Source organism: Protopterus annectens, chromosome 13.part0 (genome assembly GCF_019279795.1).
Source record: "Protopterus annectens isolate FY-2018-M chromosome 13.part0, PAN1.0, whole genome shotgun sequence".
NCBI lineage: Eukaryota > Metazoa > Chordata > Ceratodontiformes > Protopteridae > Protopterus > Protopterus annectens.
Window position 1 is genome coordinate 1,148,785,447 of NC_056747.1, and position 14,122 is coordinate 1,148,799,568.

Genomic DNA, 14,122 nt, shown 5'->3' on the forward strand with positions numbered 1-14,122 from the left:
TGTTGCTGTGGACAAATGCTGACAGCAGAGTTAGACTGTGCCTGAAATTCATTCCTTACTAGATATGTGCAATACCCCTAGTGAACAAACTGATATAAATGAGTGCCTTTTAAGTAAATTACAAACAATAAGGTAAAAGTCCTAAATTAGCTCTATATAGGATCCAGTCAGAATGGCTGTGGCAAAACATAGAATGTGTACAGACATTTTTTTAAACTTCCATTTATTTGAAAGCACTGTGGGATGTAGTCAGATTTTCTACTTATGCTATGCTGATGAGATCATAATAAGGCTGAAGGCATGTCCTTAACTTGCAGGGTCTGTCTTTTTTGCCCTCCTGAGTGCATTCACTGTGCAGTTCTGAGGCAGTGGATTAAAATGTTATTTGCCATAATACCTTGATAAAGAGATGTTGTAAATGATACGGAAACTATTAACTTCAGAAATGGTTATTGCTTTTTATTAGAAATCTGCTTGGCTCCTGTGATAGTTTGCAATGAGAAGGAACACAGTATCTGTTCTTCTTTTCAAGTAAAAGAATGCGTAAAAGTAAAAGATGCACTATATCTTAACCTGTTAATAATAATTTTATAACTTCTGTTGATTTCATTTAGTAACTGATCAGCTTATGAATTTCATTATCTACTGTTTTTTGTCTGTTCCACTTTTATGTTTTTCTTCTCTCTTTTATCATTAAGTTATAGGCTGCTAACCTTACTGTATTTTTACATTTAATGCAACATGTATGTATAATTTGTAGTTGTACTGTGGAGCTTTTCTCCCCGGGCCTCCGCTGAAAAAGGGCTTTGTCCCAGTTGGACTGTCCCAGTCAACAAATTATGGTATCACACAGTGAAAACTCTAGCTTGGCTAGATTTTCCTTTTGGTTTTTACTAATTGGCTTGTCTGTGTGACCTTTTTACTTTTAGGACCTCTAATGAAAACAAGCAGATCTTCCACAGGATCCATGGTGGGTTCAGGATGATTAGGATGTACGTCCTTTACTAGATGCCACTGCAACACTGTATAGGATCCAGAATGATGAAAACCAAATCAGAGTGATAATATAGGGAAACTAGTCTGTAGCACGTTAACTCAGAGAACAGTATAACATCTAACTGATATGTGTAGAGAACTGCACAATCTGTAATGGAGTAATGGAAATATGCATGTAGAAGCTTTACTAGATCACAAAAGAAAACAATAAAGTATAAAGCTTGCTCAGAGGCTGCCAAATGTTGTTTATCCTTTATAGCTAAACTAAGCTGGGGACAAATATTTGATATTTGATGAGTGACCTGTCTTATCCTGTAATTAACACTGGCAAATAAGTTAAATTCCATCTGAGTCACTGTGTTCAATTTTGTCTCTTATTTCCATCTTAAACAGGAGCCCTGAGAGACCAACAACATATTTCAGTGGTGTTGTGATGGGAGAGTCTGGCATGCATACCGTTGGTGACATCGGGAGCCCTGTCAATTATACTTTCACGGTATGAATGAAATTTGCAGTTTGTAGATGAGCTTAGGCTAGTCGTGTTTGGGAAATGAAGAACTGTGATAAGACTTAACATGTATGCATCCTTCGAGTGTAAAATATTTTTCTAGAGTAGCAGAGTAACTTCTGTAGTGGGTATGCTAAACCTCATCTTTTCAAGATCTTACCTCAGAACATGGCTGATCACCAACTACATCTACTGATCTAAAGTTATTTATTTATTTTACTCTTAACTGGTGGCTGACTTAATTTAGCCACTGTTGTTCTCAGACTATCGCATATCCAGCAGTTTTAGAGATTTGTAAGACTTGATATTTGTTTGCCATCAAAAGCATTAATGATCACATGTGAACTTTAAACAAGCCAGCAATTTTGATAAAGTGATCGGCACTTTAGATTTCTTTGCATGTGAGCTGTATGGCGAAAGTTACAGTGTCAGCTTATGTTGTTGTATTGAAACTGAAAGCCTAAAAAAAGAAATACAGTCCTCTATGTGACCAGACATATCACAGATCCAAGTCATGAGATACTCTTTTTTTAAAATCAAATAATTAAAAATGCAAACAGATAGAATCATTTTAATACCTTAGCAGTTAGTAGCATGAAACTCCTGCCTATAATTTTAACTGTCTATGCAGACTTATTTTAAGAATTGCTTAAACAGTATGGCATGGAGGTGTCTTGGAGTAGAACATTAATAATATATCCTACCCTTTCATATGACATTGTTTTTTGTGTTTCAGGTTACTCTCGATGGAGAACCCTTGGGGTCAGTAGGCACTCTCATGTTATTGTTTGAATGGCCCCACGAAATTGCGAACGGCAAGTGGTTGCTGTATATAACTGAGATTCTGATGGATGGGACCAGTGACAAAAAATGTGTGCCACCTGGCTTAGTTGTGAATGAACTTAATCTGACTGTAAGTAAAGCCTTCAACTGTCCATGATGTTGTTCTGGAGAGCAGACAGACTATATAATTAAAAAGTGTAGGTTTTCAATCTGGATGATGAGATCAGGTACAACGGAAAAGATTATTTGGGAGAATAATTTCTCTCTAATAACCCATTGTGCCAACATGTCACATTTCATACTTCAGATTTTGTGTTTGCCCAAGACTTCTTCACTGTGACCCTATATATTGTTGTTATGACGTTCACATTTGGAGTATTACTACCAGCAGGAAATGAAGCTAGTGAAGAAGCAGAACATTTCTTTTACCCACTGTGGTAACATTTTGTGAATATATCGTTATATGAATTACTGAGCTCTTGCATGGGAATTCGTAAACTGATATTTCAGGGTTTATGCTTTAATCTGAAGAATTTTAACTACATGTATGAACCATGAAGGATTTTGACTGTACCTGTGAATGTGGAGCAGATAGGACTGACTCTACATGCATTAAGATTTTTTGCACACAAAACTTTCCCTGAGTGCTAAACTATGCCTACAACTCCCACAATGCAGTGCCCTAGACTAAAACTCCATTACGCACAAAACTTTGCACTGACTTCTAAACCATGCCTACAACTCCCACAGTGCACTTCCCTAGAATAACAGTTCTTTCCTAAACTAAATCAGTTTAGCTACACAGTAGATGACTCTAGGCTGTTTCTAAGGTAACAGTATTATCTGACACGAATTCTGGATTCTTCTTATTTTCATTCTACACCTTTCTTACTTTATTCCTCTTACTGAGTTTGGCAGAACTTTTTCTCCTTCTTTATTAAGATGATTTTCTTCAGTCGTGTGGGATTTTGTCCCTTTTACAGTAATGACTTGTTTATACAGGTGCCCTTGTGGAACACGCAGATCACCTGCAGATGACACATGATATTTGTTTGGGTGCCACTCACAAGACTTGAGAGTGGTTTTCCTATAGAGAGTTTAACTGCACCATAAAACACCCCAAATAAATAGTATAGAAAATTGTTTAATGTCTCAAAAGTTCTAAATGCTAAAGAAAGAGCCCTCTGCCCCTTTTATCCAAACTTCTTTTTTTCTAAAGCCTTTTATAAGGTTAGTGAGACTTTCAAAAAGTAGTGGAGCAAAAGGCAGAAGCCAGAATTTAACTCTCCACTTGTAGTGTCACCATGCCCCCTCTGCATACTAAAAAGGACATGAAGCCATTTTTTTTCCTGGGTCCAGCACCTCTCCATTGCCCACCCCTTTGATGTTTTCAGTGCCCACGTTAGTGCTTCATCCTCCTTCTCCCCCCTCCTTCTCCTCCAACCACTGAAGAATCACCAAAAGCTAGGATGCCCCCAGAGGTCTATAACCAGATTTTTTAAGATGTATTATAATGAAGGTACCCCTTCCCATATTTTACCACCAGGTGATCCCAGATGTGTTAAGTTCCACAGATTTTGGAGTAAAGAGGAAGATGCTCAGGATGCTGCATCTCATCACCACTCATAAGACTCCAGAAGGTAAACAGGACAGCAGTGAGACTAACCTGAGTGGTTCCACTACAGTGGACATTCTTCAGGACATAGTTAATCATGCAGTGGAGTACCTGGATGCCGTAATGTCTTTTTTGGGGAAGGTGTACAGAATAATATGAAAATGAGCTTGCTAAAACAGCTTTTTGTAATCTCCTAGTATGCTTAGTGTCTTGCACTAGGGTGGTAGAAGAGTGCAATAAATTGGTTTAACCAATTCTTTGCTGTATTTATTTTGGTATTGTTATTGTCATTGTTAGTAGTATTATGTATCGGCTGCCAGAATCATCTTTCTTTCTAAAGGAGTGTTCATCGTGGGCAGAGACTCGTAAATGTATTGGCACTGTCTCTGAAGCGGACCTCAAAACAAGTTTTATTCCTCACTCCCTAGCTGTCAGTTCCCTGGACTAGGAACAGCAGGCTCTAAACAGACTGCAAAGATGCATGTTTGTATCTTGCATGCTACCCATGAGAGTATTAAACTGTATAAAACAAATAAGAGTCAGTACAGTGCACTGTAGAGGACAAGCTTCACAGTGACCCTAAGGAGAAGATTAAGCCACAGACCTCCACAGCTCATACCTTTGTTAATCTCATATCCTGAGAGACTTAAGATGGGTCAGTCAGGGTGGCAAGATCTGGCTTAGGTCTACATAAACACTCCCATACTGGCATTTCCTCTAGCTGAGAATGTCAAGTCTATGTAGGAGCTCCTAGCTATTTTATTAGGAAATGGATGACCCCTCAAGTTTAATAAAGGAAAAAGTGCAATTCCTTATTGTTGCAAGAGTGAAATTTTATCCCTCCAAGTACTTTGCACTGGGACAAAGAGGAATCAGTACAGACATGGTTCTATTAAAATACACAGCTCCAGTACTACTAGCCTGTTTTGACTGATTTTTCTTCTACTGGCTCCCAGTAAGGCCACATTCTCAGAGGCTGAGCACATTTTAGAATAGCAGCAGACAACCCCACATCAGCAACAGTTCTGTCTCCCATTTCAACCACTCCTGGTTGGTAGTGATCTGGCAAAGATGTTCTTTTCCTGAACCAGCTGTAAATGACACTAGGGCAGGGGAAGTGAGTGCCATACAAAACTCTCAAATTCTTAAAGCAAGAAATCTGGACAAAAACATAATTAATGGGGGGGGGGGGCAAAGGCCCAAGTATAGGGACAATTTTTAAATTTTGCTCTTACAAACTTAGAAAGTTGATAGAATTACAGGCTTTGCATTTGTTTGAATTTTCTGAAGGGTATGAAGTCTGAAACTCAAATAGCTTTCATTATTTTCTGACTTCAATCTTCAATGATTTGCCAATGATTTCCTAGAAAACCACAATTTTGTGAAAAACAGACCAAAATTATGAGGCAGAAATCTGGACATTTTGTGAAAATCTGTACAGTTGAGAGGTATGATGCCACAGGCTGTATTATAACCAATGTGAATATAGGCTTCATTGTACACATGTACACAGCTCGGGCAATAGGCAAACATGGCAAAGCCCTTATGAAAATATTATCTTTTTTTTTTTTGTTGCCTTCACCAAAGGGCTTGAAGACTCTGTCACTGTATTCCGTATCTTATAGGTTCCTGAGAGGCGACTTGTGCCTGGCCTACAGAGCAGTCTCAGACTCGGCCCTAATAGAAATGCTGCACATCTGCAAGTCAAATGGGACAAGATTCATTTGCTCTAAGGATCTTAACCTAGCCTGCGACATTAACAAGACATGCTGGAGAGACAGGTATGTCTCCCAGAGATTGCCACTCCTCTGGAACAAACTCCTAGTTCACATAAAACAGAGCTCCACAATGACCCTATTTAAGCGTAACTTAGACAGCTGGATAGGAGACCATAAATTTACCCCAGGGATGTCACCTGTTTCCCTCTTGAATAAGGGCAGTCAGTGCTTATCATAGACTTGCACTGCAAATATAGACCATACAATGTAGTCAATAAGGGAACAAGGGTATAACATAGCAAGGCTTATAAAGGCCCTAGGGCCAATAGCCTAGTAACCTCCTATGAACCTATGAACCTGTTAAGATAAAAGGTATTTAAATAATGTGTCTTCAAGTAGCTTTCAAACTATATCGTCTTTTGTCATGACATATATTATGAAACTGTATAGTTATTATAAAATATTCATCCAGTGTTGTCCCTACATACATGGTCTCCTGTAACACCTCCTTAACTATGTCTGTGCAGCTGTTACCTAGTCTCCCCTGAGCACATTTGCAAAACATTACAGTTTAAATGTGATGTGTACATGCAGGAGTCTTCCCTTAGGGTCACGGTTAAGGGAATATTCCCATAGGACAGCTATCTAAAAAATTTGAGTTAGGGACTTTGTACTCTGTATTCCCACAGTTGAAGCTCTACAAAGCCACATATGAAAATCAGGGATACTTATAATAATGTATGACCATTATGAGTACTTACAGTAATTAATTACCATACCATAATGCTGAGTTTGTGTCTAGAGCTCTGGCTGCAAGAAGCACCCCCTGTCTATCCTTTCCTCTGCCATATGTTCCTTCATTTATCTTTCTCTTGATTCTGAACTGGAGTGTTGTTCTCATGCACTACATTGTGGGAGTTTGGGTGGGGTTTAGCAGTTTGGTAAAGTTTTGTTTTCCGTGCTGTCCCAATATCTGCACCTCCAAACAGAGCATTACTCACTCAGACATTATGGTGAGTCCTCCTAACTTTGTTTACCATTGAAACCAATGTGATTAAATGACAGCTCCCATGACTTCTCCTTCCATTTCTGAAACATTCCTCAACTTCATTTTCCATCATTATTTGCCCATATCGCTTCCTTGTTAATGTGTTCATTTTCTTTATGCTGGTTCCAATCCCTTACAGGGAAGAAGATAAACTATGCTGAGTTTTCATTTTTGTTTTCCACTACAAGCTTGTATAGTTGAATATCTGTATTCTAATACATTTGTAAGAACAGGGAGATGTATGCGAATGTTCAGTTCAGGCTCTTGAGATTAGGAGACTTTTTGTATGAGGAGAATGTTAAAGTGGTGAATGACAAGAACCGACAGTTGTGTTCCAGTGATTTGTTTCCGTGAAATAACAATGCAAGTAAGCAAAATGAAGTCATAAATACTTTAGAGTAACTTATCTGCTAGTGCTATGCACCAAATCAGTTTGCATCATTAAAGACCTGGGTTTAGTTAGAGTCCCAAGAACCAAAGGTCCATGGTAGGGTAATTAAAGCAGGCATATGTGAACTTATATTCCACAGTGGAAGAGGTTATGGATGCCCATAGCCACAGTAATGGTAATGGAGGATTAATGCAGGTATGTGTGAATTTATATTCCACTGCAAAAAGTTCTGGATGCCCACAGCCACAGTATTAGCAGAGGGATTAAAGCAGGTATATGTGAACTTATATTTCACTGGAAGAGGTTATGGATGTCCACAGTCACAGTAATAGCAGGAGGATTAAAGCAGGCATATCTAAAATTATGTTCCACTGAAAGCAGTTGTAGATGCCCACAGTAGTATCATTTTTCAGAAGCCACGTCTTAGTGTGTTCATCTTACTTGTCACACAAGCCTCTTCCTTGTGGTTCTTGGCACACTGATTAATGTGCTGATCAATTACTGTCCAATGCTGTCTGATGTTGTGGCTGAACTTTTATCGATTTTAGCACATTTTTTTTTTCTAATTCTTTTCTTGGGCATCTTGGCGGAAAAATGATCCATCTAAATTGTCCCCTCTACTCAATAAATGAATGAATGAATGAATAAGCAAATAATAATTGAAAGTGAAAGCGCCTCTGATCAGCACTTGTATGCAGGGATAAAGCAGTATGCTGAAATGTCTTCGCATACACATTTATGGCTACATCGCATGCATTGCACATGGGTGTGAGAAGACAGCAACATATGAAAATTCCTCCTCAATACGGATATGTGATAGCCAAGATGACCTTTCTTGTTTCTCATTTCACCCCTTTTTAACACATTGCTAAGGCACCTCTGCCTGTGTAGTGGACTTTACTAGTTTACACGGGGGATGCAGATGGATTGGAAGGATTAAACAGCCTAATGAGGGGTAAAAAATATCAGTGGCTGTAAAGTAGATATATGAGTAATCAGTTCAGCCATTCAGTGTGTCTCCTTTGGTTGTCTGCCCCATGTCACCCCCAAATCCTTTATTCTTTTCTCTGGTGCTATACAGTGGTTTGAATGGGGGAAGAGTGGCCAGCCTTGTGACACCCCATATCCAAAAAGGATAAGATGGTCTAGAAACATTCAGTACCTTCCCAGTCTGACTTTCTGTCTCTCTCAGGTGTTTTTTTTTTCATACCCATGCCACGAGTTTCGCATACAGGAATTGTCCTCCCATGTAAGAGTTTGTCTATTATCCATATATGTTTTTGCTGTAAAATATTAGAGACAGACATAAATACTGCTAGAAGAAGCAGTACAATGTAAATTGTGGAAGTGGAGAGCTTTACACTAAAATGGGATAAAGGTGTGCAAGGAACACGATGTTGGTGAGGATTTGGAATGGCTAGGAATACTAATGTAGCAGGCTAGAGTGGGCCACTTGCAAATATTCTGCAGTTATTTGCTTTCTCTGTGGGTTATAGGGACCTTTTCATGTTAAGACACAGAAAGAGTACAATGTACTTCGGTTTCATAGCAGTGATGGCAGTTTATGCACTTACTTTTGCTTTCCTCATTGCAGTAGTTTAGGGTGATAAGGAAGTGAAAGTTCTTAGCTTTCTACACCAGTTTTTGGAAACCTTGCAAGCCACACTTACAGCACAGCAGTTTGTGATGTTGTGTTTAGAGTGACCAGTCACCTGTGAAAAGTTGTGGCTGTTTTACCCATATGTAGGCTAAAAGCCCTGTCCCTCTACTCAGTCTCGAACAGACTGCTCAGAGGTGACCTGTGTATGGCATACAAGGCCATCTCAGACCCAGCCTTGATGGAGTTGCTGCATATCCGTAAGTCAAAATTCACTTGGGCAATCTGCACGCAAGGCCTCAACCTGGTCTGTGATATTAATAGAACTTGTTGGTGGGATAGATTTGTGTCCCAGAGACTCTGCCGTCTGTGGAATAGATGCCCTCTCCATGTTAAGCAGAGTACCTCTCTAGTCCTCTTTAAGAGGAACCTGGATGACTGGATGGGAAACAGAAAATACACCCCTGGTATCCAACCTGTGTCCCTGCTGGACAAGGGAAACATGTGCTGACTTTGTAGGAACATGGGCACAATTCTTGGCCAGGTTTATAAGGGGATCCGGACCACTAGCCTAGTGTCATCATATGAAACTATGTTTTACACTGTAGCCTAGGGAGGAAAACAAAAATTGACAGTGGAGGTCCTTAGCTTAGTGGAAATATTGTTAATTCTAGACACCATATTTCTAGCACAACAGTAGAAAGACTACTTGGCAACTACCTTCTTTGTAGAAACATTTGCCAGTACAATTTTTCAGGCTGTGGAGAATGCTGGTAGGACATGTGGTGTAACCCAAGATCCATATATCTGTTGCATGCAGGTATGGTGCAGAAAAGCTTGGTAGGCGAGTGTTGAACTTAAGTACTGTGATGTAGACTGCTATTAGCTCCATGCAGCTTAACTCCGCAGACCATGTCTGTCTTCTGTCTGGTCGTTCTCCACAGTGATGATTTTCTTCATCCAATATAAATATGAATGTGTATAAGCTTGCCGTGCTGTGGTATGGGTGTTGTCTGCAGCACTATTACAGTGTGTTCAGAAGGGGTCTATATCACTTCATCAAATCCTTAATATGTCAACCCCCTATTCATCAAACTTAAAAAATCAAAGATCATTTCAGCGAACACTTAGACCATTGACAAGTTTTCCTAGGGAGAAAAAACACTTGGCCACCAGAATGATCATAAGACAAACTACATAATTTTATACTCACCAAGGTGGGGGTCTGTGCTCCCCCTCCCACAATTATATATAACAACTCTGAGATCTCACTACACTGGGGAAAAGGGCAAATTTGTAACAGCAGACAACTAACTCCCTTCCCTGGGAAAACTTTTCGTTATGATGTAAGTGTTCGCTGAAATGATGTTCAATTTTTTTATGTAAGATGAATAGGGGTTCGATGGATTGACGATTCAATGAAGTGATAGGGACCCCTTCAGAATGAGGCATCTGAAATTTTTAGATAGCTCTCAAAACAGTGAGTATCTAATAGGGAATATTTTTGTCCACAGGATGTAGATTCAAGTGTCCCAGTCAGTGGCTACCAGCTCATGCAAACAAGATATTAAAGCAGAGGGCAGTGTTGTAGTAGGCTACTCTTGACACTGATGTTAGCACGTGGTTAGAGGGCAGAAATGAAGATCACTGGACTTTCAGAATGCTATACTGAATGTGTACATTGACTGACAGCAGATACAAGTCTTGATATATATATATATATATATATATATATATATATATATATATATATATATATATATATATATGAGGGTTTACTGGGGACATTCAACACACAGTGGATTTTGACAAGTGCAAAGTTACTAGGTTATATTAAACAACAATTTCTGAGGTGATGCATTTTATTTACACATTTTGCCCCAGCTGTCTGTCAGTAATTAGCTCCCTTCCAATTAAATGATCCATTCGTACCTCATCAGTGTGGTGAGGGTCAGCTGGGGAGAATATCATTCAGACAGCCAATTGGTGGATTTAGGATATTTGTTTTTGAATTGCTATCCCCCGCATCCACTGGGCAGAGCACTGGGGAGGGATGTGCAATGGGTTTACCACTAGGAGCATTGCCTCCAAGCATCCCTGCCCCTCCCACCAAAGTATGAGCCATGGTTTCATGACTCCGTGTGCCCTCAAATGCACAACCCTTCTCACCCACCAGGAGAGAGAGAGAGCAAGAGAGCAGAATATACCCTCTCACTTCTCCCCACTCCCTGCCTGGCCCGTGTAGTGGTATGACTGCTAATCAACCCTGGTCACCTGGGTCACAGTCAGGTCTCCATCCTTCTGTGCTACTGAGCCAGGCATGAGACAGGAGGATATATTTTACTTTCATTTAATTCCCGACATTACGGTTTATTCAGGGGCTTTTGATTATTCATTGCAGTGGTTTTCAGTTTTCAGTGTGGCAAGGAAGAGAAAGTTCTTAGCTTCCTGTACCCATTATGGATGCAGTTTGTTTAATTATTTTAATTCAGTTTTATTTGTTTATTACATTTTGGTAACCAAGTAAGTAGTCTAGATAACAAACCCATTTTAGCCATGACCCGGGTCCATTGGTTAGAAATTACAGTATCAAAGAATACAATCTGAGTATCACATCAAGTGTTTATACAGAAGCATGAATCAAGTACGCCTATTTCAGTGGTTATTACAAGATGTCGTGAACAAAGGAAATGACACGATTGCGTAATGGTATGAAATGATGTTTACAGTAAGTAATTTGAAGAGCAGCTTTCACAATGATAAGAATGAGGCACTTAGTATTGTCTGAGCAATCATGCAAGTATTCGTTTAACGTATGCACTTTATTCGATGGGGAAGATGATATGTTGCTGAGATTTTCTGTTAGTTCCATTTAAAAGGGGTTTGCACCCTGCTCAATCCTCTAATTCCCAATCTTAAAAACATCTGCTAGATATTGTGGGGTGGGCTGGTTAAGAGGTGACAGCCCTTACAAATGGAATTAATGATCTGTCTGTCTGCTTTAATTCTCCTATCTGTTTGTTTGTCTGTCAAAGTCTCTAGCTAGTTGTGTGTCCAAAAAAAGAAAAAAAAATGTGGTACTGGTAGGATGGTTAATATGTACTGGCATTATAACATATGTAATTTCAGGTCAAAGACCCGTCTCAGTTTATGTCCAATGCAATCTGTTTGGCAGACTGTTGCATGTATTGTTGTTGTTGCTATTTTTTATTATTATTATTATTATTATTATTATTATTATTATTATTATTGTTGTTATTATTGTTATTATTATTATTATTATTATTATTATTATTATTATTATTTTTATTATTTTTATTATTATTATTACTATTTGCCCTAACATTCAATTTATTTGTTAAGCTGTCAGGCAGATCAGAAACTCGACAAAAACGTGAGGTGGAGCATATGCAGAATGATAGCCCAGGACTTGTCCTTGCTGCTTCCAAAAAGGGACCCCGGGAAGTTGAGTTGGTGAGTAAAGGGATTAACCTTCATCTGTGTACGTAACTTGCATCTTTTGACTCATATAGTTTGTTTGTGAATGTAATGTTTACTTTCTGTATTTCATTATCTGTATATTTCATTTTATTAACTGCGGTAAAAGGAACTAAATCATCACAGATATTCTGTAATCATCTGCCTAATGTAGAGCATCAGCCCAAACATAGTGATGCCACTCTACAAGGGTGGCCCTGCCACTAACCCCATGAATTGTAGGTCTATCAGCCTGATGAGTCTTATTTACAGGATATGGCACATACCACAACTGACCTGATAAATTATGATGTGAAAAATTCCAACAGGCTAGACCAGCACCAGTTTGGATTGTCAGGGGTAAATCCCACCTAATAAATCTGGTCAACTTCTTTCAAAGAGTAACACAAGTTGTAGACAGCAGTTGTGCTGCCCACACAGCATACCCTGACCTGGCCAAGGCACTTGACACTCTACCCCATGTTAACATAGTCAGTGAGCTTAATACACTACAAATAGAGCCATGTGTGTTAAGATGGACAGCAAATTGGCTAAAGGGCAGAACTCACACTGTGTAGGTAGCATCTGCATGTAGCAGGTATCTCATCATGTGACCAGGGTACAGTGCTGGGATCTCTTTTGTTCAGCATTTACCTTTCTGATCTCCAGGGCAAGAACAAAGGCCTCTGACTACCCAAGTTTGTGGATGACTGTAAACTATGAGTCATTGTCAAATCCTCCCCTGATACCCAAGCTCTTCAGCAAAACTTTCACTTGTAAAAACCTGGTTTACAAGTAAATGGGCTTTAAATTAAATTCCAAAACGTGCAATATGTTCACATTTCGTAGACCACTCCTCCTGCAGTATGAAATGTAAACAATACCCCACTCCAAAATGAAAAGGTTGTTAGAGACCTAGGAATCTCTGTAGATAATTCCTTCTCCATTGATCATAGTGTAACCACAGTAGACAGGAAGTCCTGCTGCTTAGCACAATTAGTTGCCAAGTGATTGACATCCACAAGTAGAGAAGTTACATTGTCCCCTTATATTCAGCATTGATTAGGCCAATTATTGAATACAATGTGTCCTTTGAGATGTACCTCACTAGACACATCAAACAACTAGAAAGACACCAGATGTTCCAAACTATGAAGATCGCCAATTTTAAAAACCCTAAGCTGCCAGAAGAGACTGGAAGAAATATCGTTGTATTCAATTATCTTATAGACTCCTTATGGGAGATGTATGCCTTTCCTTCCAAAGTCATTAAGGACTCAGTAGTTCTGGATCTTTTGTATCTCTACAAGTAAAATAGTCCCACAAATACCAGAACCAGAGATCTAAATCTTCACCAACAGATAACTAAAACACAGTAGAGAGATGGGTTCATCACCCAATGCCTTTCCCACCTCTGGAATCAACTCCCTATGCAAATTAAGCAGTAAGACGCATTGTTTTCCTTCAAATAGAAACTAGATGATTGCACATATGTTCACAAATTCACCCCTGGTTTGACTGACCTGAGTCTCCTTTAAAAATGAGGTACAGTCTAAGGGTAAGTACTGGAAAGGTGTAATTGTTCATACACTTAGATGCCATATATTTCCTGGGATCCTATTATCCCATGAACAGAATAATGGAATAAGCCTGTGATTCTCAATGTAGTGTTAAATACCTTTCGAATTATCAGGACTCCAGTATTGCACTTCATACTTTATAGTGAGCTAAAATTAAGTGCATCAATAGTTGGCTCCAAGAGATAAAACCGTGGCTGTGACAAACAAACCAACATCAGGGCATGACCTGGACACTGAAAGAGCTGATAAGGGTATGTGGGAGTGAGATGTTGACAGTGAGCAACCCATCCTTGGGGGAGGGAGGTTGGAGGTTGTCCAGCCAGCTATAGTAGCAGCACCTACTGGATAGAGGTGCATGGCATGTGTATTAGTCAGGCTATGTGGTACTCTTCGTGGAGCATGTGCAAGA

The 14,122-nt window shown here is 39.3% G+C and overlaps 1 protein-coding gene across 2 annotated transcripts in view; it reads left to right on the plus strand.

The window, feature by feature from the left end:
- Positions 1–14,122, plus strand: part of ITGA3 (integrin subunit alpha 3) — a 1,049,629-nt gene that overhangs the window by 910,533 nt on the left and 124,974 nt on the right. For both annotated transcript variants that reach the window (XM_044055141.1, XM_044055142.1), the window contains exons 19-21: positions 1,390–1,492; positions 2,241–2,417; positions 12,020–12,130. In XM_044055141.1, coding sequence (XP_043911076.1) covers positions 1,390–1,492; positions 2,241–2,417; positions 12,020–12,130 — 391 coding nt within the window. The remainder of the gene's footprint in view (positions 1–1,389; positions 1,493–2,240; positions 2,418–12,019; positions 12,131–14,122) is intronic.